A 22,613-nucleotide genomic window follows, 5' to 3' on the forward strand; every position below is an offset into this window, starting at 1 on the left:
GGCTGGGGCAGGGCCGGGCTGGGGGAGCAGCAGCAGCAACAGCAGCAGCAGCAACAGCAGCAGCAGCAGCAACAGCAACAGCAACAGCAACAGCAGCAGGGATCTCCCCGTGCGGAGGGGCCGGGGGAGGGAGCTGGAGCCCTTCTCCCCCCAGGCCCGGCCATGGCCCTGTTCCCAGCCCTGCGCCCCAGGGCTCAGCTGGTGGTGACAGACCGGGGCCTCTGCTGTCCCCAGGCTGTCGTGTGGGGCTCGTGCTCGTGGAGCACCCCTCTCTGCTGACAGCCTGTCATAAACGGGGATTTCCAGACATGGGAGTGGTTTCTCCCTCCTGGTGGGAGCACACCCCAGGGCTGAGCTGTCAGAGAAGCCAGTGGGGAGCGCTCCTGGCTGGATGCGGCTCCCTTGGCAGATGTTTGTGCCTGAGTCTCGGCCCCGAGGTCTGATTTGTGCCTTTCCCCCCACCCAAGCTGTGCTGCTGGCTCTTGGGAAATGGGGGTACCGAGGGTGGGTGGATTTATAACAGCCGGGATGCTCCAGTCAGCCTGTCAGGGATTTTTTACTTCCTGGTTCCTGCAATAACAGTGAGATTTCACCCAGGAAAGTACGGTGTTTAGCTTTGGTTACTCCTTGTGTGGATTGTGTCAGTCCTCAGCCAGGTGCACAGTGGCTGTCAGAGGAGGAATGAGACTGTTCCAGGGTGAAGTGAGCAATGGGGATCTCAAGCCTGTTTTGTTTAAGGCAATCAGGTGAAAAACTGCGGTTAGAGCTGTCTGCGTTGCTTACCCTTCTGATTGCAGTGCTGCCCTCTACTTCTCTGTAATACTCACTTCTACTACTCAGTTCCGTCAAGTTTAAATTTCTGTAAATTGGTACTACACTTTGCCATTGCTTCTACTTGATTCATCATCCATTTGAAAATTCCCTGTTCAGGTCTCTCTGCTTTCTTCTCTCGCCTGTCCCCCAGAACGGTATTTGACTGCAGGGCCTGCAGAGTCTGTGTTTCCTCCTCATGGTGAGGAAAATATGGACATGAAAAACAAAGAGGTAGTGATTGTGAGAAGACGCCTGCCTTTGTGCTCATTTTCACATTCAAGTTCCTGTTGTGTGTTCTTAAATGATGTGGGTTACTCTAAGTGTTAGCAGCCCCTTGTCTGCATCCCTGTGCTCAGGAGGTGCATCAGAAGCTCTGTCTGGGCATTGCTGGTGTCAGACAAGTAACCGCAGCCCTTTCTGAAAAATAGCTGCTGGGTGAGTTATTTCCTAGGCCGTAACAGAAGGGTTTCTGGTTACATCTGCAGGAACTCAGGAGCAAACCCTGCTGACGGAAACCCTCAGAAGAAAGGGAAGACAGGAGAGAGAAGAGCAGGTCAGTAGAGTTGCGCTGCTTTACCCCAGATGGTGTCACACCTGCTGGCACAGTGACTGTGGGTATGGGTGCTCTCAGGGTGTTTTCTGATCTTTTCCAGTGTTCACCACCAGAGAGGACCTATGGCCCTAGGGGAAGGACGGCTCCCCCTTCTTTGTGCACCCCAGGATCTCATCGTGATGCATAACCTCCTGTGCAAACAGAAGTAGCCGATAGTCGAGTTCTTTAGGGAGGCTGTTGTGGGCAGGAGGAAGATCCCGGGAGCAGACTTCATTCAAGTGGTCAAAGGGGTATGGAGGGAGCAGAACGGGAGTGAACTGCTGCCACTGCCCGATGTCCTTGTGTGCAGACCTGGGGTGGTTCCAGTGGGGGAAATGGTGGCGGTTCAGCAAGGGGCACTTTCTCGTGTCTTACCCTTAGAGGACAACTCCCACAGTCTGGAAAGCTGGAGGGGAAAGGGAGAGCAGGGATATGAGAAGTGGGATGTCATTGAGGGCCAGTTGTGGGAGTGAGGGTCCCCGTTGCCTTATGGTCTCCAAAGAGAGTCACTGCTAAGTTCTGCAGCTGCCTGGATCCTGCTGCAGACACTGAACTGGCATCATGTTTCCCAGTGTCGATACTCGACCTTTTCCCCACCAATCTCATATATATATTCCCATTGTGCTGCCATCAGCCTGTATCTGTGCAGCACTGTTTACTCTGAGCCTCCCTTCCCACAGGGTGCAGGGGACAGAGCTGTGAGGAGCACACTCAGGTCAGCGAGGGTTCAGCAGTGCAGGTGTTAACTGATAGCCTAGTCCAAGCCAAAACAAGCCATCTCACATCCTAGGGGGCTGGGAAGTTTGGCGTGTTAACAGCCAAGAGGTCTGCAGAAGGCAGCAGAAGCCTGTTAAAGCCCAGTAAAGTTGTAAATGCTTAAACCTCACCAGGTTTCTTTGTGCTGTGCTTCCCTGCAGAACACCAGAAAATCTCACCCTGCCTACCTCTGGGGCAAGCCTTGATGCTTTTGTGATCACACTGCCATTTTCTGTATTGGCTGTCCGACTGAAGTTCCCATGAGAGACAAGGACCTGGAGAATGTGGTCATTTTGTTGACTTCCTTGAAGCGGGGGACTGTTATGAGCAGTGTGAATCTGAGGGAAGGTCAGAACCTGTGGCAGGAGATCAGAAACGGACAATGCAGAGAGACCAGAAGAGGTGAGAGGAGCACAGTGTGCTGGGAGAGCATCTCAGTAACGTTCTTGATGGGAGATGCCAGAGTGGGTCCTGAATATGGGTCCCTGAGACCCTATGGCAGCCTGTAGCAGAGTGGCCAGGAGGGGACTGCTGGGGAAGAGCTTGAGAAGCCAGGGCATGTGCAATGCTGCAGTCAGCCCGATGGCCAGAGACAGGTCACTCAGTCCTTCAGGCTGGGCTCAGAGTCTGCAGCCTGAGGTGTAATGTCCTCTTCTGGAGTTTGGCAGTGAGCATCGATCCTTCAGCTGATCAGCACCAGACCCTTTCTGCAGCTGTTGGCAGCAGCTGGAAAACAGAGGTGCAGAAGACTTTGCTTTTTAAAACCTGACTCAGACCAGAAGACTGGTCATGGTACCTGTGCTGTCTTTACCTGCACTTTTCACATCTTGGAGAGAAGAGGCGTTTGGCTGCCTGTTTGTAGTGTTGTTTTGCAGGTTAAACATACTCTGTTAGCGTGGAAGAGAACTGGGCGTAGACAACCAAAAGCTTCAGGCAACTGCAAAGTTGAGATGGGGGCAGTCTGTGATATTTCTGTCCGGATCAAAAGCTCAGGGGTGTTTCCATTCAAACAGTGGAGTCTGCTGGGAGCTCCAGTCTCCTGACTTCCAAACCCTGTGTCGTAAACAGTGACCAGCCACGATGTTTCTTTCTGCCACTCTCTAACGCAGTGTCTCTGGGCTTTTCCTTTGATTGGTTTTTAATCTCTGGTAGGTGTACAAGCTCAGTTCTATCCAACCTCTTGCAGACCTGCAGCCTGCCTGCCTTCTGCTGGGGGCCAAGCCAAAGGGGTGAAGTCTCGTGCTCGTACCAAGTCCGAAGCAAAGTTCAAGCACTGAGAAGTTCCCCAGTCAGCCCTGAGCCAGAGTGCAGCTACCTGAGCTGCGACGGGTGGAAGAGCCTGGAAAACAATTCATCGGCGCGAGGCGATGGAAGAAGGTGCGGTGAATGTGGCACTTGGGATGAAGTGACACGCTGGGGTTCGTGTCTGGGTTAGTACTGTACCTGCACACTGACTAAGGCCTTGGTGTCTCGAGTTTGGGTATGGACTCTTGCAGAGTACCAAGTTAATCTGTCTGTGAATAACCACGTTGTCTCAGGGTCGGCAGGGCCTGATAAACTCCATCCAGGAAGAAATCGACGGCGAGATGGCTTATCACAATAGGTTTTGTGTAAGGGCTTCTGGAGCATCTCCCTTCCACGTTCAGTGGATCTGGGGCATAGCAAGGTTTTGGAAAAATCTGTGGAGGAGTACCCGTTGCCGTTAGGCGTAGGAACAGATCTGTGGAACATGCCAGGCATAAGATTCCCCTTTTCATCTGTGTGCTCCTAAGACCAGAACTGTACCTTTCCATCCATTCTATTAATTTTAAGGGTCTGTTGGCATTTGCAATTCGCAGCCCTGCAGAGCGGGTAAGCTGGTCCATAGGTTGGCTCTCCAGGCAAATGCAGGTGTCTCCTTTCAGACTACAGACAAACCCCTCCTGGCATAAGGGCGGTATGCTTGCTTTCTTCAGTGAAGATTCATAATGCAGTACCTGTCCTGGTCCCACTGAGACTTTAAGGGGACAGATAGCAAGGAGAGGTGGTTTCTGGTAGAGGGTGGGCTTTGGTGCATATCCAACAGCCAGGCTTGTTTGCCTCTGCTGCTGGAGTTTGGACTGTGGCTATGGCCGACTTCTGGAATGAATACGTATAATCCGTATTCCGCCACAGGCTTATAAGCCAGGCTACCACGTGAAAACCTAGGCTTCCAAATCCCCATTAACAGGAGAAACAAACAGACACAAAGAGCAAAAACCTCTATCCCTTGGTTAAAGAGGAAATGCGGAGGGTTTCCGGACTCTGGCAGCCCAAAAGGCATTGAAAGATGTAAACCCAGCAGTCGTGGAAGCTCCCTCGTTAGCCCTGCCAGACTACAACAAGCCTTTTTTATTATATTTAGGTAATATGGCTCTCAGAGGTGTTAGGAGGAAGAGGGCGGGACTCCCCGCCCGTGTGACGGGGCCTTTTGTCACAATGTGCTGGGTCACATGAGGTGCGGGGGGGTGGTTGCCGTGTGCCATTGTGTGCGCAGTGACGTGCTTGCGGCTGTCGGCCGGGAAACCCCTCACTGGAACCCTGAGGCAGGGGTTCTGTTGGTGCCGTCGCCAGCGGTCGTGCCTGGCAGCGCTGGGTGCACGAGAGGGAGCCAAGGCTGAGCCGGGGCCGCGGAGGCCTCTCCCCATCGTCCTCCCGCCCACCAGCAGACGCCATCGCGGAGCAGGCACCGCCTGGCCCCAGCCATGCCTGGCGTGCACTACAAGTTCTCTGCCAAACTGGACTTTGATACCATCAGCTTCCACGGCCTCCACATCTCCCTGCATGACCTCAAGTGCCAGATCATGGGCCGCGAGCAGCTGAAGGCATCCAACTGCGACCTGCAGATCACCGACGCCCAGAGCAAAGAAGGTGAGTGGGGCGGCGGGCACGGGGCCTCGGGGACCGCCCGGCTGGTGGAGTTGCAGACCACCGCATGGGGCTGCAGCCTGCGGGAGCCCCGCTCTGCTCTTTGCAGCTCAACTCAGCGTAGCGTGAGTCAGCCTGGGGCTCGTCCCGCCAGCGTGCGGGGGATCAGGAGGGCCAGCGGCACCGGGGATACGCGGGGTGGGCAGCGGTAATGCCATTCAGCCACGACCGGTAGCTGTGACTTGTGTTGAGGCCTCACAGAGCTGTTTGTTTGGGGTTGCTGTTCTGACGACGGCCTTTGGATCCGTGCTTTAGAGCAGAGCTAGGCATGGAGGAATATGTGGTTGATGGGCGACATTTAGCGCTCACAGAAGCTTTGGTGTCCTGGAATTCTTCTAGGTAAAATGCTAAAAAGGTTTGGGAGGATATCTGTGGGGATAATCAGGACCTGTTTTAAAAAGTGGGGGTGTGGGGGTTTGGCGTGCCCTCTTCCCTGCTTCCTATAGACGCGTGTTCTGTAAAGGCAGAATTCCCTTCCAAAAGCCTGTTCTCAGGAATGATGCATTTTAACTTGCCTCTATTAAATTTGATGTGAATTTCATGACCTGTCTTTTATAACAGATGTTTTCACATTATTGTGGAAGAACTGCAAACTCCGTGACTCAGGTTTCTGTAACATTCTGACTCAGAACACTTGGAGAATGTGCTGTTCTGCTTATCAGGCAAAATCAACAAACTGTAACACCAAAATGGGCATCTGAACTGGCCTTAGATGAATAGTTTTAGGGAAGAACAGTGCTCTTGGCAGACTGTCTCTTGAAGTCAGCCGTTGCTGGAGTTCAGTGTTGCAGCACGCACTTGAGAGCTGTAGTAGTGCCACGATGTGATGTCTTCAGAAAACCTCGTGCTAACTCTGAGTGAAACCATTTGGCCTCACAGCTGCTGTCTTCAAGACTGCGCAAACTGAGCATTTCAGAGCAGACACTTCAGCAGCTTTTAAGGCTTGCCCTTCCCCGTGCCGTTTTGTTGATGTGCTAGTGTGGGGGATTTCTTTGGTTACGCCTCAGCGTGCAATTAATTCCTGGGCTGCCAGGCAGCATTGCTGTGTGGAGCCTTCCTAAAGGGTTTGGAGTTCCCCGTTTCCCTGGGTGAACTGAGGGTAAGCCGTGTGCCCATTCCAAAACCATGATGTTTCAGTGGAGCCCATGCAAGGTCTGTCTGGGAAGGAGCTGCTCGGGCTCTGTCCCCAGCAGGGCTGGGACCTCTCGGGGCTGTGCGGTCAGCGAGGTCAGTGTCCCTTGGCCAGGGGCTTAGGGCAGGTGTCTTTTAGTTCATTACCACGGGGTGTCCAGCTCGGCTTTCGCTTTCCCAGTCACACGCTGAAGTGGCAAGCCATGCCAATAAGGCATTAAGGCATCAGGCAGTCTGTGTAATCAGATTAATGACTGAAAGTATGTTAGATTTTATTGACTCATCCTTTCAAAGCAATGCAGGTGCTCTTTTGGAGCACAGTACTGTATAATCATAATGCAAATCAAAGTTCCATGAAGCATCTGGCCTACTGCACTAGCTAATTCAAGCAAGGATGAGATACCAACTGTGGTTGGGATCCTCTTTTGGTGGAAGCTGAAAATGCAGAAATAGCAGTCCAGTCTATTAATCAGGATGTTTCGAGGCAGTGCCAGCGACACAGAGGACTGGTTTGTCACAAAGTGTGCAAGTGGTGCTGATTAGAACAGAGTTGAAAAATGAGATGAGGAGAAAGCATATTTTTAAGCAGCAGGGAGAAAATGTGTTCTTGGGAAGTACCCTGTTTTCTGGTCGAGGCAGTCTGGCATGTCAGCAGTCATTTTGATCTCTTACTCTGCAGATCGCTTCCCCAGTCACGTAACAGCTGGTGAGCAAGACATCCAAGCCTAATAAAGGCTTTTCTTTGTCGTTTCGCATGTAGGCTTGCCTTCTGATGACTTCTGCTGAGCTTCTGTCCTTTATCGGAGTGAAAATACTTCTCTAGACAGTGCTCAGAGAGATGCCTTTGCAATGCTGTCAGCATCAAAATGGTGGATTAAAGCAGGCCATAAAAGAAAGTAGGAACTTTTTTCAGTAACCTGTTTATACCGTATATATGACCCAAATTATTAAAACTAGCAGATTTTTAGAATTATAGGTGAATTGAAAAATGGAATTTTTAAGTGGTGCATTAAATGTGAAGCAGTATAAATTTCAGAGCGTGGCTTGAGTTGTTTGTACTTTTTTGCAGGAAGAAGGTTGTGGATACTAATGCAGTTGTTAATTTAAGCTTTCTAAGTCATCATGAGGCAGCAGTCAAAGTAGCTGTTAACTTGCCTGCCTCCACTCGTTCCTTGAAATACTTCTTTCCTGACTGTTCTGTCTCTTCTGCTCCTGACTTTACTATAACATCCAAATCTTCCTTTGCTTTTGCAAGCTTGCTGAATTGAATCCTTAGTTTTAATCTCAGGTCAGATTGAGAAAAGCCCAGTAGCCACTCACTGTCCGTCACTGGCAGTAAAACAAGTTTTGTGCTCAAAGGGAGTAGGAATCACCCATGTTGTTACCTCCAGCTTGCTGAGTATTTCTGTTGGAGCTCTGCTTGGACACGTGTGAAAAGTCGCCTTGTTGCGCAGGAGGTCACTGCTCACTTTGCAGAGGTTGAGGTGTGTGGTGAGGCCGAGGGACGCTACTTTGTAGGTCCTGGGAGTTGCCAAGTCTCTGCCAGGGGATGCTGCTGCCCTCGGGGAACAGGTTCCTGCTGGGAGATGCCAGTAGGCAGATTACAAGGAATGGCTGCTGACAGTGCTTTAAAATATTTAGTCATATCCAGCTATCCTCATATATTCAGTCTCTTTCTCGGAGAGGTGCTACCCTTTGTAGTCATCCGCAGAACAACCACCATCCTCAGTCCGGCACAGGCACAGCAAACTCCTGTCTTTTTGTGGAGCCGCTGTTGCTTATCCTCCGTCTCTGGAATCTCAGTCCAGTGGTTTGTGGTGTGGACCAAAAGGAGTGCTCTGTGTGACTCCGTTCAGCAGGTAGAAGCAGCTGCTTTGGGCTTTGAGAACTGCAGCTGGCACTATCTCCTGGCAGTGGTTTGTCTGGGCCCGACAGCTGTTTGAGCTCCTGCTCCATCACACAGCCCCAGGGCAGGCCTTTCTTGACAGTGGCTGTGTGGTGGTGAGATTTTCCTTTTGAGAAGAGCTCCAGCTGTTGGCTTCAGGCTAGCACTTCTGTAAAAGCTTCTGTTTTTGTCATTAGTAGTCCTTTCTCCTATGATTTGAAACTGCTCCAAAGTCCCGAGGAAGCTTGCTGTTCGGCTCCGTAGGGGTTAAGATCAGAAATTAGTTTTGTCTCAAAGATTTCCCAGTTTTCTGAAGAAGGATTCCATCATTTGGAAATAGAAGTAAAATTTTCATTTCGTTGTTGAAATACTGTCTTCTGATAGGTATGTTTTGGTCTGAGAGAGGTTCCTGCCTGTAGGAATAATATGCTGAAAAATGGAGTGTAAATTGTGAAATATTCCTGTTCTGTGTGTGATCACTGAGTAAAACCACCCTGACGGAGCTTGACTAGACATACATCATCTTTGGTTTTCAGAGTATCGTTCCGATTCGTCTGTCAGGGTAAGGGCTTTTGATATTGAAGACCGTCGGCAGATTACAGGGAATGGCTGCTGACAGTGCTTTAGAAGATTTAATCTTATCCAGCTTGTGTAAGAACAAGATAAACACTGTTCTCGTGGAGAGGCCTTTGCATTTTAAGCTTATTCAGTCGAAGTGTCACAGGTAGTGTTTTTTTTTGTTTGGGCTTTATATAAAAGGTCACAAGGCTTCCCTCCTCTGCAGAAGACTAGCGTGGTGAAAGCCAAGGCAAAGCATGGAGAGCTTCAGGCACACTCTGTTTTCGAAAGGCTGTTAAAGCCTGTCTTTGTAAGTGATTTAGTTTGAGTGTCTCTGCTCTGCGAAAAGTGAATCGAAAGAATTCACATCCCTTTGGTTAATTCAAACTAGACGATTAGCTTAAGAGGGGAGAGACAGCTTTACTTTGAGCCAATTCTGCCTTCCTTGTGAAAGCAAGCTGAAAAAAGCCCCAACAAAAAAAAGCCTCTGTGATTCAAATCCTAGCACTGCAGTTTCATTACTGTCCTGGTTTTAGCTTGGATAGAGTTAATCTTCCTCCCAGTAGCTGCTGTGCTTTGGATTTAGTAGGAGAACAGTGCTGACAATGCGGATGTTTTCAGTCATTGCTATGAAGTCAGGGACTTTTCCAGTCTCCCATGCTCAGCTGACAAGCAGGTGCGCAGGAGCTGGGAGGGAGCACAGCCAGCCCAAGCTGGGCAGCGGAAATATTCCATGCCAGGGATGGCACGCTCAATTTGTAAGGGTGGCTAGCAGGGGGGTAGGCATCCTTTTTCTTTAATTCGCTTTTCTATGAGTTGGCATCCTCTCCTGTCTGGGAGTTCGAACTTTTGCAGGAGTTTGGTCTTCAGCAGGAATTTTGCAAAATTCATGAAATCTGCAAGTTCCAGGTTCTGTGATCGCTGCTGGGGAACTGGCTGGGAATCGGTCATTAGGTGGTGGGAACATTGTATTGTATAGAGTTTGTTTTGCATATTCAGTAGCAGTAGTAGCTGTAGTATTTCCTTTGTTGTCTTATTAAACTGTCTTTATCTCAGCCCCTGAGTTTCCCCTTCTGTCCATTTCTGCTCCCCATCACACTGGGGGGGAAGGGGAGGAGTGAGCGAGCGGCTGTCGGGACCTCGTTGCTGGCTGCTGCGTTAAACCCCAACAGTTTCCGTTGAAATGTGAAGCACTGCCCAGCTGATAAGTGTGGCTGTTGACGGATTAAGCTCGCAGAAGCAGAGTTGGCAGGCTCTCCTCTCTGTTCTGTCAGTCCTGAGCACTGGCAGCAGAAGGAAATCACTTTTAGTGAACACCTTGGAAGGCAATGGCACAGAGCTTCATGCTTTAGCCAAGCGCCTGTTTTGTTGCAGGGCAAGCCAGTCAGATGTTACAATCTGGTTTCTGCAGGGGAGACCTTGTTTTTCTCCAAAGATCTACTGGTTTTGTAGCCTACCAGAAGCAAAAGCAACTGAATCTCCATCAGGAAAGAACTTCATGCATTAGCAGACTCTCTTTTTGTGACCTCTGAGACCCTTTTGTTGTTGGCATTGAAACTACTTTTAAAAAAAAGAAAAAGATTTTGCTGCTTGTGTTTGATGATCAAACCCAAAGATTACTTGAAATGTACTGTTAGTGTGTTTGAGACAACAAAAGCGTGATGTTACATATAAAATGTTGCTTTCATAGCTGTAAAGGTATTCTCTGAAGTGCTATGTAATTACATACGAATATACATTCCTATGAATTCACAAAGGTTTTTTTTCTGAATTCATGTTTTTTTCAGAATACACTGACGATAATGCCCTGATTCCGAAGAACTCATCAGTTATTGTCAGAAGAATCCCTGCCAGAGGACTCAGAGCTACCAGCAAAACACATGCTGCGTAGGTATCTGTAAAGCATTGCCTGCTCGGTTAGGGGTTTCAGGGTGTTAACTTGGTTTATGGACGTCAGTTCACAGAGGCGTTCAGGTTGTACCTCTCCTGCTAAAGCTGCTGTTAGGTTTTGGTGGAATGAGGTGGATTTTAACCTGTGTCCACCAAAGCAGACAGACATTTTTAGGCCTGCTGGGACATGGGGTTCAAACTCCAACAATGGTAACTTTTAAGATGATGCTGTTGGGTTTGTTCTTGGGCTTGATTGTTCTGAGACCCAAGCTGTAGATCCCGTTTCCTCTGTGTGGAGAGATTCCTTATTCTCTGTGTTTGCTTTTACTGCTTTTGTAGTAGAGAGAGAGAGGCATTTGCATTGTAGTGTAAACTTACCATCTGCTCCATCCTCCAAAGAGTCTGATTCTCAGTGTTTGACTAGTTCTTGCATTTGGGGGAGGGGGGTGGGATATGGCAAGTGTTCTTACGCCCCAAATCTGGGTATTTTTGCACACGAGCCTATAGAGGAAAGACCAAGGCTTGCCAGCTGGTGACCCGTGCAAACAAGAAGTTTAGAACTCTTAGAGTAATTTGTGATGAAGTAGACATGTGACTTAGGGGTTTTGTTTTAGTTGCGCTGCATGTCCCAAGAGAGACAAGTTTCTGGATACAAATACATTTCGACATTCACTAGACTATCAGAACACATTGTTTTGGTTTTCAGGTTCTGTAATCTGCTTTCACTGCTTTAAGCTGGGTACAAGTGCTTTATTTTAACTTCTGATCACCTTTATTTCTTCTTCCAGAAGTCAAACTGAGCCAGGGAGTGGAACATCAAAAGCAGTACGTAAAAAACCAATCTCACACTTTTTTTCTGTAAAACTGCATTTAATTCTAAACGGTGTAGCCTTGTGCTAATTTTCCACACATTGCCTTAAAACATGGTATATGCTGTAAATGCACTGTATTCGATTCAGCATAGTAAAAGCTGAGGAATGCCATCACTGGCACAGTTCTAATGTGAATATTGGTATTTGTGCCTACTGATGCATTGTATTTCATATTGAATATGCTGGAATACTTCCTGTATGATTTTGTGTTGCACAGATAATGCAGGATCATTTTTAGATCACATAGGTTCGAGGTTTGCACAGCTGAGCGTGGTGCCATGTTCTACACCTGTCTGTCTGTAGCTGGTTAAATGAACGCTTGCATAGCTTGTTGTGTGCTTTTTGTTTCTTGCAAGAAGAATTGTTTGGAGTGTATTTTTTTCCATTTTCATGTTGTATCACTTAGCTTTTGTTTTTAAATACTTTTTTTTTGCCTAATGTTTTTTGACAATGTTATCAAAAACCATGGAGAACCTATTATTGTTAAACCTGGTGTCCTGTTTCTTACTTCTACCTTGGGGGTTCAAACAAATACAAACCCCAACTTACCTGATATGTTTTGAGGCCAGTTCTTGCAGCTAAATGATTTCTTTTCACGTCCTTAAAAAGTGGGTATTTGTTCTTAAGCCTGTGTAATTGAAATGATATTGTTTGGGCCCCGCTGAGTACATCAATGTCTTTCATAGATTGGCGTGAATGTAAATGGGATTATCACGTTCTGCATCTAATCTTTCCACTTTATCTGATGAAGCAGTTTAGTTTCACAGTTTGCCTGCAAATGAAAGCATATAAAGCAGAATGTACAAATTCTGGCAGCAGGTTAGAGCCTGGTGCTTTTGTGGGTAAGAGCCCTGTCCTTTTTCCTAACTTCTGCCTGCTGTCCGTTTTTGGGTGTGGGTGACTTCAGGGTTGGACGCTGCTTTAATTTCCCAAAGGTTCAGCCTTTCTTTAGTATGCCACCGCTTTGAAGATATATTTGGAAAAGGGGCAGCATTGCTCTTCAGGTTTCAAAGCACTGTCGTTCTGCTGCTGAAATAGAAACAAGTAACACAAGGAAATATCGAACTGGTAATGGTCTAGACCTTGATTTGCCATTTGGCTCGACGACTATGTGTAACTATGCATGTCAAAACAGCCCTTATGGTAAAAAACTTACTATGTGGTGATTTGTATTTTTCATCTTTATTTGAAGTATGACTGCTTTTTCTTCACTAGAATCATGTGAGGCATTACACTAACCCTGGATCACTGGATCTGATCACTTGATTAGCTGTTAGGATAATTTAAATCAGAAACTCATGAACTCTGGGTCTATGTTCTCTGAAGAATACAGCCTCTGATTTCCTTGCAATGGTATGCAATCAACTTCATATGGAAAACTTTTTGTATGTAGGTCTAAAAACACCAAGTCTAAACCTGACTTCTGCAATTCTACCACTGGTGGGTTCAAATTCCTTTTTGGAAATCAGTGCCTCTCTATTGTGACTTTGAGTAAGTTGAACTGGCCCTCGTAGTTAATTTCATGCATTTACATAAACCACGTTTATGGTATTTGATATAATTCAGATGGGGTTTTATTTCTTGAAAACAGTATTTTTCTCTTTGTTTACTGCCATGCCTATAAAGACAAGTCCCAAGCTCATAAATAAAGTTCACATTCTTTTAGCCTCGCGTGTTCCCTGGCATGTCCGTATTACCTTTCGAAGGAGCATTTTCCCATAAGCTAACAGAGACGTCTCAGAAAAAAACAACAAAAAAACAACCAAACAATCCTGGAGCGGGAGAGAAGACTTAGTGTGAGATAGAACTAATGAAAGGTAGTGAAGGACAAAGCAAAACCATGCCCTTCTTGTTCGCTCTGACTGTCCCTGATTTGGGTTGTCAAGCCAAGGTGCAAGCCGTGCGTCTCTCTTTACAAGTCCCCTCTCCCTCTTGCACTGTAAAAGCGCTGCAGCCTCAGGTGCTGCTAGTGCTGGAGACACAACTAGCTTTATTCTTAAAGTTAGCTCAGGTCTTAGTCTAAAGTGTGGGGTTTGGGGTTTTTGTTTGTTTGTTTGTTTTTAATACACATATTTCTGTACACATTTCCAAGGAGAACCTGCATCTTAGTGTGGTAGGAAGAAGTCACTGGACAGCTTGTCAATTACTGTAGAACAGTAAAGCAGCAAAATTAAAAGGAGTTACGATGTTTTTTAGAAGAGCATGCACAAGAACTTATACTTTGAACATTTCTTCCTTGTCTTGCTCTTCTGTTAGCTATCATTCTACACTTCCAAATGTGCGCTGCTGTCCCACTGTTACTACAGCCAGAGCGAGGAAGTGGATACTTGTTGATTTAGTGTTCCTATTTCAGACTGCGAGGATCTCGAGGTGGTATTTGTCCTCAGAGGCTGCAGAAATGCAGAGAGTCCTGGCCATTGTCTGAGCGCTTGTCAAGCACAACGGTGATCCTTCCTGGCTGAAGTTTGAGTGCAGTCAGGCTATCAGGTTTTAGGAAAGCACTGTAATCTAAATGTAGCCCTCCAGCAGTGAGGTTAGCCTTTTCCTCCTATTTTCTGTGCCCCTTCCCACTCGCTTTATGTCAGTTCCTTTTTAGCCTTCTGTTGGAAATGGGAGTTAATATATTGACTGTTGATTTTGGGTGTTTGGGGTTTTTTTCAAATTCTTCTGCAGTATTTTCTTAAGGTTGTATACAGCTTTCGCAGAGATGTTTTTTCTACTTGACTGATTGGAGGAACTGGCAGGAAATACTATAGTAGAAATTTCAAGGGAAAAAAGGCACAAGATTGTGGGATCATTGGAAGATGGCTGTTGGACAAACACAGTAAATAGTACCCAAGTTACCTATTTTCTGATTTTGAGAACTGTTTAGTAGAAAGGAGTGCTATTACCTCCTTTAAGAAATTAGACCATATCCTGCAGGCCACATAACAACTGCTTCCTGGCAAAAAACGCAAACTAGGTAATAGTTTATGAACAGCTGTGTTTCAATTACTGGTCAAGAGGAGACTGTTCAATGCTAGACTCCAACAGAGAGCTTTCCTAATTTCTTGTTTGCTTCTGAAAAACCACAGAATTATAATGGTTGTGCTTCCGTGAGAGAACATAGGCCTGTCTTTCCACATGTAAAAAGCAGTGTCATGTGGAGCGTGAAGCTTCAAAATACACGATCCGGCTTCCTTTTTAACAGAACTAGGTACAAAATGTTCTGAAGAGAAGGGAAGTCGAATCCTCTGGTCAGTCTTGAGATGGAAAGACGGTCTCTTTTTGCCGTTCTGCATGTGATTTGAGTGTCTTTCTGGCATCGTTTTACCAGTGTAAGCTGTACTGCTGCTGGTGGCATAATGGAATTCAATATCCTGGAAAAACAACCAGATAAGTGTTATCCTTGGAAAAACTGCACTTTGATGTTAGTTCTCAATAAACACCGCAGCCCTCAAGCGGCCTGAGGACTTCATTCCTGCAGCTGCTCCAGTAGGTATCTGGGAGAGAGGAGTGTGGTTGCAATGGAGAGAAAAATTCCAGGATTGTGCTCTGAATCCATGCTTTCATCATCATTAAAAACTGGTTTTGGTCTGACAGCAAGGAGAATAAGATTAAATTCTCACACTTTCCAAACCAATTTGGGCAGTATGGCCCGTGGTCTAATAAAATACAGGAAATCAGTTTTCTCAGTTTTTATAGGCTACTCTGTCATGGGAAACACATTTATTTCAACACTTCGAGCAGTTTGGTTTTTTCTAGACAAAGTGGTGGGTTACTTTTATGGCTAATGTTTCGGATTGGTGCTTTTATTGGGGTTTTGTGGGGTACGGTGAGTTTGGCATTTTTACACTTACTGGCAGGAGGGGCAGCGTTCATGTCTCAGGGCTGATATGCCTGGACTTTGTTTTGACAGGCAGCTACTGTGTGCTTAGAAGCCTAACCTTGTGCATTTATGAATGATGAGACATTAACCGATTCATTTAAAAACTACACTGAAAAAAAGTTTCCTGAAGTGACGCTTCCTTCTCAAATAAACTTAATTTTTTTAAAATCCCTTTTAGCTGAATATTGACAGCTGCCTTACTCCTTTGACTTTTAAGCAGTGTTGAGCATTTGGCAAGGGTCTCTCTCCGAGATATTCTGGAGGAATGAGTAGATCTCAAGTGGCTTTGGTTGTTTTAGTTTCTTCTCCTTCATCACATCGGCACTCTCAGGCTGTCAAAGGTTTGGACTTTGTTTGGAACAAGTACAAATCACACCAAGTTGGAAATGCCTCTTTCAGTGACGCTCAGAGGATATAGTGCAGACTTTCAGACTACAGCAGAGGTTAACTATTGTTGTGTTTTGGTTGTAGAACTTCAAAATGTGTTTCATTTTTTGTGAACAGGTTGATGACTCTTCTGCATCTCTTCCTCTGGCCCAGCTTATTAAGGTACATATATATTCTTGTCAAATCCTTAAAAATCAAAAGAGTTTCCTTCATATTTTTAAATCTTATACTGTGATCTATAGCTGGATCACTGTTTCAATCTGAACACAACATTACTTTCATTTATAATAGTTTAAAATATTTATTTGAATCTTAAAATATGAGTATCTTTTGACACTGTCCTTTAAAGAGAAGCTCCCACTTTGGGAAGGTAGAAGGTGAGCACCTTGTCAGACTCAACGTGATGTGGCACTATTACTCATCTTCAAGACACAAAGAAGAAGAACCTCAGATGCCGTTTACCGTTTCTAACACTTTTCATTATTTTGCATTGGAAACTACCACAATTCTCAGCGAAGAATTCAATTCCTGTAAGTTGTGGACATTTCGGTGGGGTTTGCAAGAACCAAAACAGAGGCGTTTCTGTAACACAGACAACAGCGCTGTCGCGAAACCTGTCTGTGGTTCTGTAAACTCCTGTGAAGTTTGGCTCTAAAATGTGAAACACTGCCCAAGTGGTGTACACATTTCAGCTTTCTGGAAAATGCAAATATTTCCAAAAAGTGCAGGAACATAAGATAAAGCAGCTCAAAACTGTTACGTACTTGACCTCTTCAGTGCAGACCAGCTTAGCGTGGAGGCAGTGTGTTACAGTCAAAAGTTTTCTGGTTTATTATTACTGTGTATTAAAGGGCATACTTGAATTGTGGTCTATTCCTAGAAATATTTTGTGGGTTTTGGATGTCTTCTGGAAACTCTTTGGGTTCCAACAAATTAGTCAGGTATCCATAAAGTTTTCTGTAAGAGTTCATGGAAATGATTTCAAAGATGTTGGTCTGGATTATGTTACTGTTCAGAAAAAATTGTGTGTATGAAACAACCATTTAATACAACGCTGAAACGAGTGGGCACTTTTCTGAATGAACGCGTATAAAACCAAACCCACGAGTGACTGATCTCAGTGATAGGTGCTTGAAGGTCCAGACCATTTACAGTCGCTCCCTTAGAGCCTGCTTGTATCTGGAATCACAGAATCACAGAATAGTAGGGGTTGGAAGGGACCTCTGTGGTTCATCTAGTCCAACCCTCCTGCCGAAGCAGGGTCACCCAGAGAAGGCTGCACAGGATCTTGTCCAGGCGGGTCTTGAATATCTCCAGAGAAGGAGACTCCACAACCTCCCTGGGCAGCCTGTTCCAGGGCTCCGTCACCCTCGGAGGGAAGAAGTTCTTCCTCGTGTTCAGACGGAACTTCCTGTGCCTCAGTTTGTGCCCATTGCCCCTTGTCCTGTCACTGGGCACCACTGAAAAGAGCTTGGCCCCATCCTCCTGACACCCACCCTTCAGATATTTGAACAAAGAGGACTTTAAAACAAATCAGCTGGCTTCACTGATTTGAAGATCTAGTTCTGCATAAGGCTCTATTACAATTTGTATATTAAAAGGGCACAATCAACTGGAAGAAAGTGCAGGTTTTTCTTACAGTAGTTCAAGAAGTTAGCAGGGGGGGAGCTTGGTCAAATTTCTACTGAAAAGAATCTTTTGTCTTGCTGAGTGACTTTAAAAAACTTGATTGTTTTTAATGCTTCCGTGTCTGAAGCTGAATTTCATCAAGCAGAAACAACTGCCCCGACTCTTCAGCTGGGTGTCCTTTCAATGCCATAAAATGGAAATAAGGATACTTGCATACGTCTTTCTCAGTGAAATGTGCAGTGGATGTCTTCTCCTTCAAATAGTCTGGGGCTTAAAAACCGGTTTAAAAACACTGAATACTACAGGTTTTTCTACACACAGGTTCAGTCCACTCGGAATAGAATTGGATTGGTTACACAAGTCCTTCTGTAAGGCCCGAACAGAGCCTAAGGACTGGAGTGCCCAAGAATGCTCCTGTCAAGTAGACTGACAGGTACACAAAGACCATGCTGTGGCGTGAGGACTCCCCAGAACATCTCCAGGACAACTCTCTTTTGTAGAAGCAGCTGTCTTCATGCCCCCCACCTAGCGCTGTGCTGTTCTTTGCAGGACGGGATGAGTGATGTTGTCTTTGCTGTGTGGGCTGAAATGTGTTTCCAGTGTGTGTGCCAATAACTGTCTGCTCAACAGACTGCCAACCTGGCTGCGGCCAATGCTTCCGAAGAGGATAAAATAAAGGCCATGATGGTGCAGTCTTGCCAGGAGTACGATCCCATCAAGTAAGTGTTGAGAATGCCAAATCTTTTCTTTGGAGATTATGGAAAGGTTGTAGAGATGTTTGTTTTAGCAAGAGAGACATAGCATACCTTTTTCTTTTTTTCCCCAAAAATCTCCAGTTACATGAAAAGACCCGTGGGTCCACCTCCATCATCGTTCCCTTGCCGTTACTACGGAAAACCAGGCCACTATAGAAGGAACTGCCCGACAAGTGGGGTAAGGTGGTGGGGGACTGTTGCGGTGGGAACGAGGACTCGACCAATATGATCCATAACAGTCACCTTTATTAGCAGAGAATCTTTATTATATGGACAGCACTCGGTACAGCACTCGGTTGTGACTGGTCACTATTCATAGAGCGTCTATTAATAGAACACCCGGATTATATAGGCAGAACTTGACTATGATTGGTTACTATTCATAGAACGTCTGTTTACCCGCAGCTGGCCTTGGGGCATCTGTTTATCCACAGCCGGCCTCTCGATGGCCTTGAGGCCTGTGCTGCTGCAGAGTGATCAAGTCCATATTCAGAGTGTCTGGGCTGCTCACAATATGTCCCTGTTCTTCCAGAAATCCCACAGGGGACCTCTGGTGTTGCTCGGGTTTTCATATTTTCACCTTGGCAGTCACAGGGCAAATGCACGAAGACTCCTGTTAAGAATTGTTTCTCTTGGGGTGAAGTACAGAGGTTCTAGGGCAGTGTTGCAAAGCTCCTCAAAATTCAAGGGAAACCTGGAATGATAAAAGCAAAATTTTCTTTCTTCTGGATCATAGACATTAAAGATGAGCACAGATCTTTCTTGGTTAATTTTCATGTCTATTTTTATCTATTTCACTATTACTGTAAATTTTTCTGGTTTGAGCTCTTTTTAATGACAGTTCATGGTTTCCAGTGTTCCGTATAAAACCAAGATGATTCTGTTGACCCCATCCACTGAATATTTGCGTGTTTTAATTACACAAGTCTCTGCTTGAGTTTTCATGCCACTGAACGTTAGTCACTGACTGTACACGCGTGAGGTGTGAATCCAGCCCTCGTATAGGGACGGAGAACAGAAGTTTCTCTGGTGACCGATTCAGGGCACGGAATTGAGCTCTGGCTCTGAGCTGCGCTTTGGAGGAGGAGCGGGTTTGTGTCTCTCCCCTGCGTGGATGGTGAGCTCAGGGATATTTCACGCTTAAGGAACCTGAAGTTAAGCCAAAGAATGTCGACTGAGTGCAAACCACTGCTCAAGCCTTCGGAACATCCTGGCTATATTCATTTAGGAAAAGAAGTATTTTAGCTGAGCAACCCCTACGCTAGGTGAAAGGAGAGGATTACAGGCTTTTGCTGCTTCAAATCAACATTGAATGGTCATTTGAAGTGTGGGCCTTAAGATGAGATATGTCTGCATTTCTTTTCTGAACAGGACAAAAATTTTGTGCCTGCTCCCAGAATGAGAAGGAGCACAGGAATTCCGAGGAGTTTCCTGATTGAGCTGAAAGATCCCAACACAAAGGGCGCGATGCTGACAAAGACGGGAAAATACGCAATACCAATTATTAATGCGTACGTATGGCCTTAAGTGGACTGACCAAAAGGAGAAAAACCACGCGTAGATGTCTGAGTGGTAATGCAACCATGTTGGCCGGCATCTGTGATTACGAGGGAGGAAGCATTGTCGTCGTATCTTCACCTTAAAATCTGTGATACTTTCTAGTATTAAAATCGCGGGATCCTGCCCCTGGAACTTGGGTCAGCTTATGGCATTTCTGTATTTCTGCAAAACATTTCAGTAGTGTTGACAGTGGGAGTCGTTCTCTTGGAAAGCTCATTTTGCTTCTGGTTTATGTTTCAAAGGCTTCTTGCAAAATTTAACAAGTGGCTGTTGCACTGAGGTTTCCGCCCCCTCTGACTTTGAGCAAATCCCACATGTGAAAGAGACAAAAGTTCTCCTCTTGCTCTAAACTAAGAAAATACTACTACTGTGTACTGACAGGAGTGGCTGTTTTAAAAAGCACTTGGTAGCACTTCTGCTTTTCTGTCGTGGATCTCCTTGGGTGGAAGCTGTAACACAGACTTCCTTTGTTTATAAAATGTAATTACTCGGAGACTAACTTTATTGTGAGCCTGCATTTACTCTTACCCCCTGGAAAAAGAGAGGTGGGATTCATTTCACCTGCTCTCTAGCTGTCAAAAAATCATTTTTCTTGTCTGAGCTAATTTCTTAGTGGATCCAACAAATGGGAGAGATCTGCAGAAGGAAAATTGTTCCCCCTCCCCCTTCTAGTCTTGTGGCTATAGAAAAGTAGTTGAAACTGAATGCCTACATTTCAGAAGGCTGATGTGGAGTGAGAAGAATTCCATCTATTACCTTCCTTTGATAAAATCCACAGCTTGGAGAAGTTTTCCTTTACCCGCCTTTAACTTTTTTCCTGTTTCCTTACCCCCTGCCCCCCCCCACCCTCCCCTTCCCGCAGGGAAGCTTACGCCCGAGGCAAGAAGGAGAAGCCTCCCTTTGTGCCAGAGGAGCTGCCCTCCTCCTCCTCCTCCTCCGATGCCCTTCCGGATGAGCTGCTGTGCCTCATCTGCAAAGACGCAATGACTGATGCAGCCGTTACTCCCTGCTGCGGCAGCAGTTACTGTGACGAGTGTGAGTGTTACTGCCTTGTTTGTTAGCTCAGTGCATCGCGTCTGATCTTCTGAAGCGGAAAGAGGAGATAACAAAACTACTTGGTTACCCGTTCTGTTTGATACTTAGGGATACCCTGAGTCGGGAAGGACTCTTCTTGTACAAAGGGGGAAAAAAGACAGAAAGCTTCTTCCCCTTTTCACCTGTCCAGTTGAATCCTCTTCACGCGCGGAGGGACGGCTATGAGAAGAGTGCACACCTGTGCAGGTGCTGACAGCGTTAGATACCCAATGCATTTAGTCTGTCCGCAGCCCTTTCTCTCGTAGAACGTTACATAGCCAGCTCTGGTGACTTTCTGCAGCCTGCAGCAAACGGATCACTGGGCATTTAATGACCATTCTGCTCCACGGGAAAGCTAGCTAAACCCTTCAGAATGCAAAGCTCCTCATGGTCTTTTGAGATGTGTTTTCTTCATTAACCTTGAGGAGGGTGACTTCTCACTGTACGAGACAAGGGAAAACAGACCAGTCAAAACATCAAGGCACAGCCTGCTCTGCATCTTCAGATGTGACAACAGTGAAATACCAAAACTGTACAGTTCTTTGCTGCGTACTAGAAATCTTCTGCACTCTGGAACCTTTATAGCTTCATGCTCTGAACTGAAGACCATAGTAACTCATTAACTGTATGGTGTTTTTACAGCTGATTAGAACCCCCAGCATTTCCGTAGCTTTGCTAAAAACTATTTGGATGATTCTAATTTTTCACAGGTATTAGAACAGCATTGCTGGCATCTGAGGAACATACCTGCCCAGCGTGTCACCAGGCAGGCGTTTCTCCTGATGATTTAGCTGCCAACAAGTTCCTACGCCAGGTAACATGATGACTTTTAAATAAACTGTTTGTAAGCAAAGCCTGTCTGCAAAAAGCTGAAAGGGAAGAAAACATTAATTGACAGCTCCTTCAGCAAGGCTAAATTGAATAAAGCTAAATGTTCTTTTCAAATGCATCGTTTGTTGTTACAGCAGCTCACAACTCTTCAGAGATGCTCTGGCAAATTGAGGTCAGGCTTTTGGTTAACAGGATTGCCTCCCTTTCAGCTCGGTATTAACACTGAAGTACTGAAATGCAGGCACTCGCGGTTACCAGCGATTAACATCAGTGTTTAGTGGGATGCGTTCCTCTATCTGTCTGTTGATGTATTTTAGGATTGATAGCATTTACAGGAATACACAAGGAATTTTACTCTCTGGAGGCTTTTGTCCGTCTATGTACTCAAGTTTTCTGTTACCTTTTTGTAAATGTTCTTCTGCCTCCAGGCTGTCAACAACTTCAAAACCGGAGCTGGCTACACCACAAGGTTCCTTCAGAAGATTCAGCAGCAGCAGCAGCAGCCACCACCACTGCTGCCTGTCGCACCTCCTGGACCCTTTCAGTAAGTAAATCTGTAGATCAACCTGAACAGAAAAGACACCAAAACGCTGCAGTTAGAGTCTTCTTCTTGAGCTCCCCCGCTAGCAGTTTGTGTGTCACTAGTGCCAGTCCAGATAATTGTGGGAGTTCTGGCTGCCGCTTCTGCTCGGAGAGAGGACACTTTGAGATGCTGGACGTGTGCCTCATGCAAGAATTTTCTTAGCAGTGTTGCTTGTGTGGTGCCCTTCTCAGTCCTTCAGTGCAGGTTTACCCTGAAGGAGGAACTTTTTCCACCTGATGCCTGGAATGCAAATAGCCGCTCTGTCCAAAGCCTGTCAGGCTCCTCTGTGCCGTTGAACGCAAAGGATCGCAATCCAAAAGAAGCTCTGAGGCAGCCCCTGAACTAGCACACAAACCTTTCCTCGGAAAGCTGCTGTTATCGCATCTTCCAAAACGGAGATGCAGCGTGGGGGCTTTACATATTCTAATGCTTTCATGCGCAACTGGCTTAAGAAAATATCTGGTGTAGATTTTTTTTTTTTTT

At 46.1% G+C, this 22,613-nt stretch overlaps 1 protein-coding gene across 1 annotated transcript; it reads left to right on the forward strand.

Moving 5' to 3' along the window:
• Positions 1-4,884: 4,884 nt before the first annotated feature.
• LOC142360036 (E3 ubiquitin-protein ligase RBBP6-like) lies at positions 4,885-21,870 on the forward strand. The gene is made up of 10 exons (XM_075412333.1): positions 4,885-5,050; positions 10,469-10,568; positions 11,360-11,396; positions 15,816-15,860; positions 17,958-18,046; positions 18,164-18,260; positions 19,454-19,593; positions 20,505-20,677; positions 21,427-21,530; positions 21,865-21,870. Exons 1-10 carry the CDS (start codon positions 4,885-4,887, stop codon positions 21,868-21,870), a joined length of 957 nt encoding a protein of 318 aa, XP_075268448.1.
• Positions 21,871-22,613: the final 743 nt, after the last annotated feature.

Source organism: Opisthocomus hoazin, unplaced genomic scaffold, assembly GCF_030867145.1.
Source record: "Opisthocomus hoazin isolate bOpiHoa1 unplaced genomic scaffold, bOpiHoa1.hap1 HAP1_SCAFFOLD_56, whole genome shotgun sequence".
Taxonomy (NCBI): Eukaryota; Metazoa; Chordata; class Aves; order Opisthocomiformes; family Opisthocomidae; genus Opisthocomus; species Opisthocomus hoazin.

Coding starts and splice junctions, on each gene's coding strand:
- LOC142360036 (XM_075412333.1), top strand. CDS start 4,885: ATGCCTGGCGTGCACTACAAGTTCTCTGCCAAACTGGACTTTGATACC. Junction 11,397..15,815: donor GGAGTGGAACATCAAAAGCA/GTACGTAAAAAA, acceptor TTTTGTGAACAG/GTTGATGACTCTTCTGCATC. Junction 20,678..21,426: donor CAGCAGTTACTGTGACGAGT/GTGAGTGTTACT, acceptor AATTTTTCACAG/GTATTAGAACAGCATTGCTG.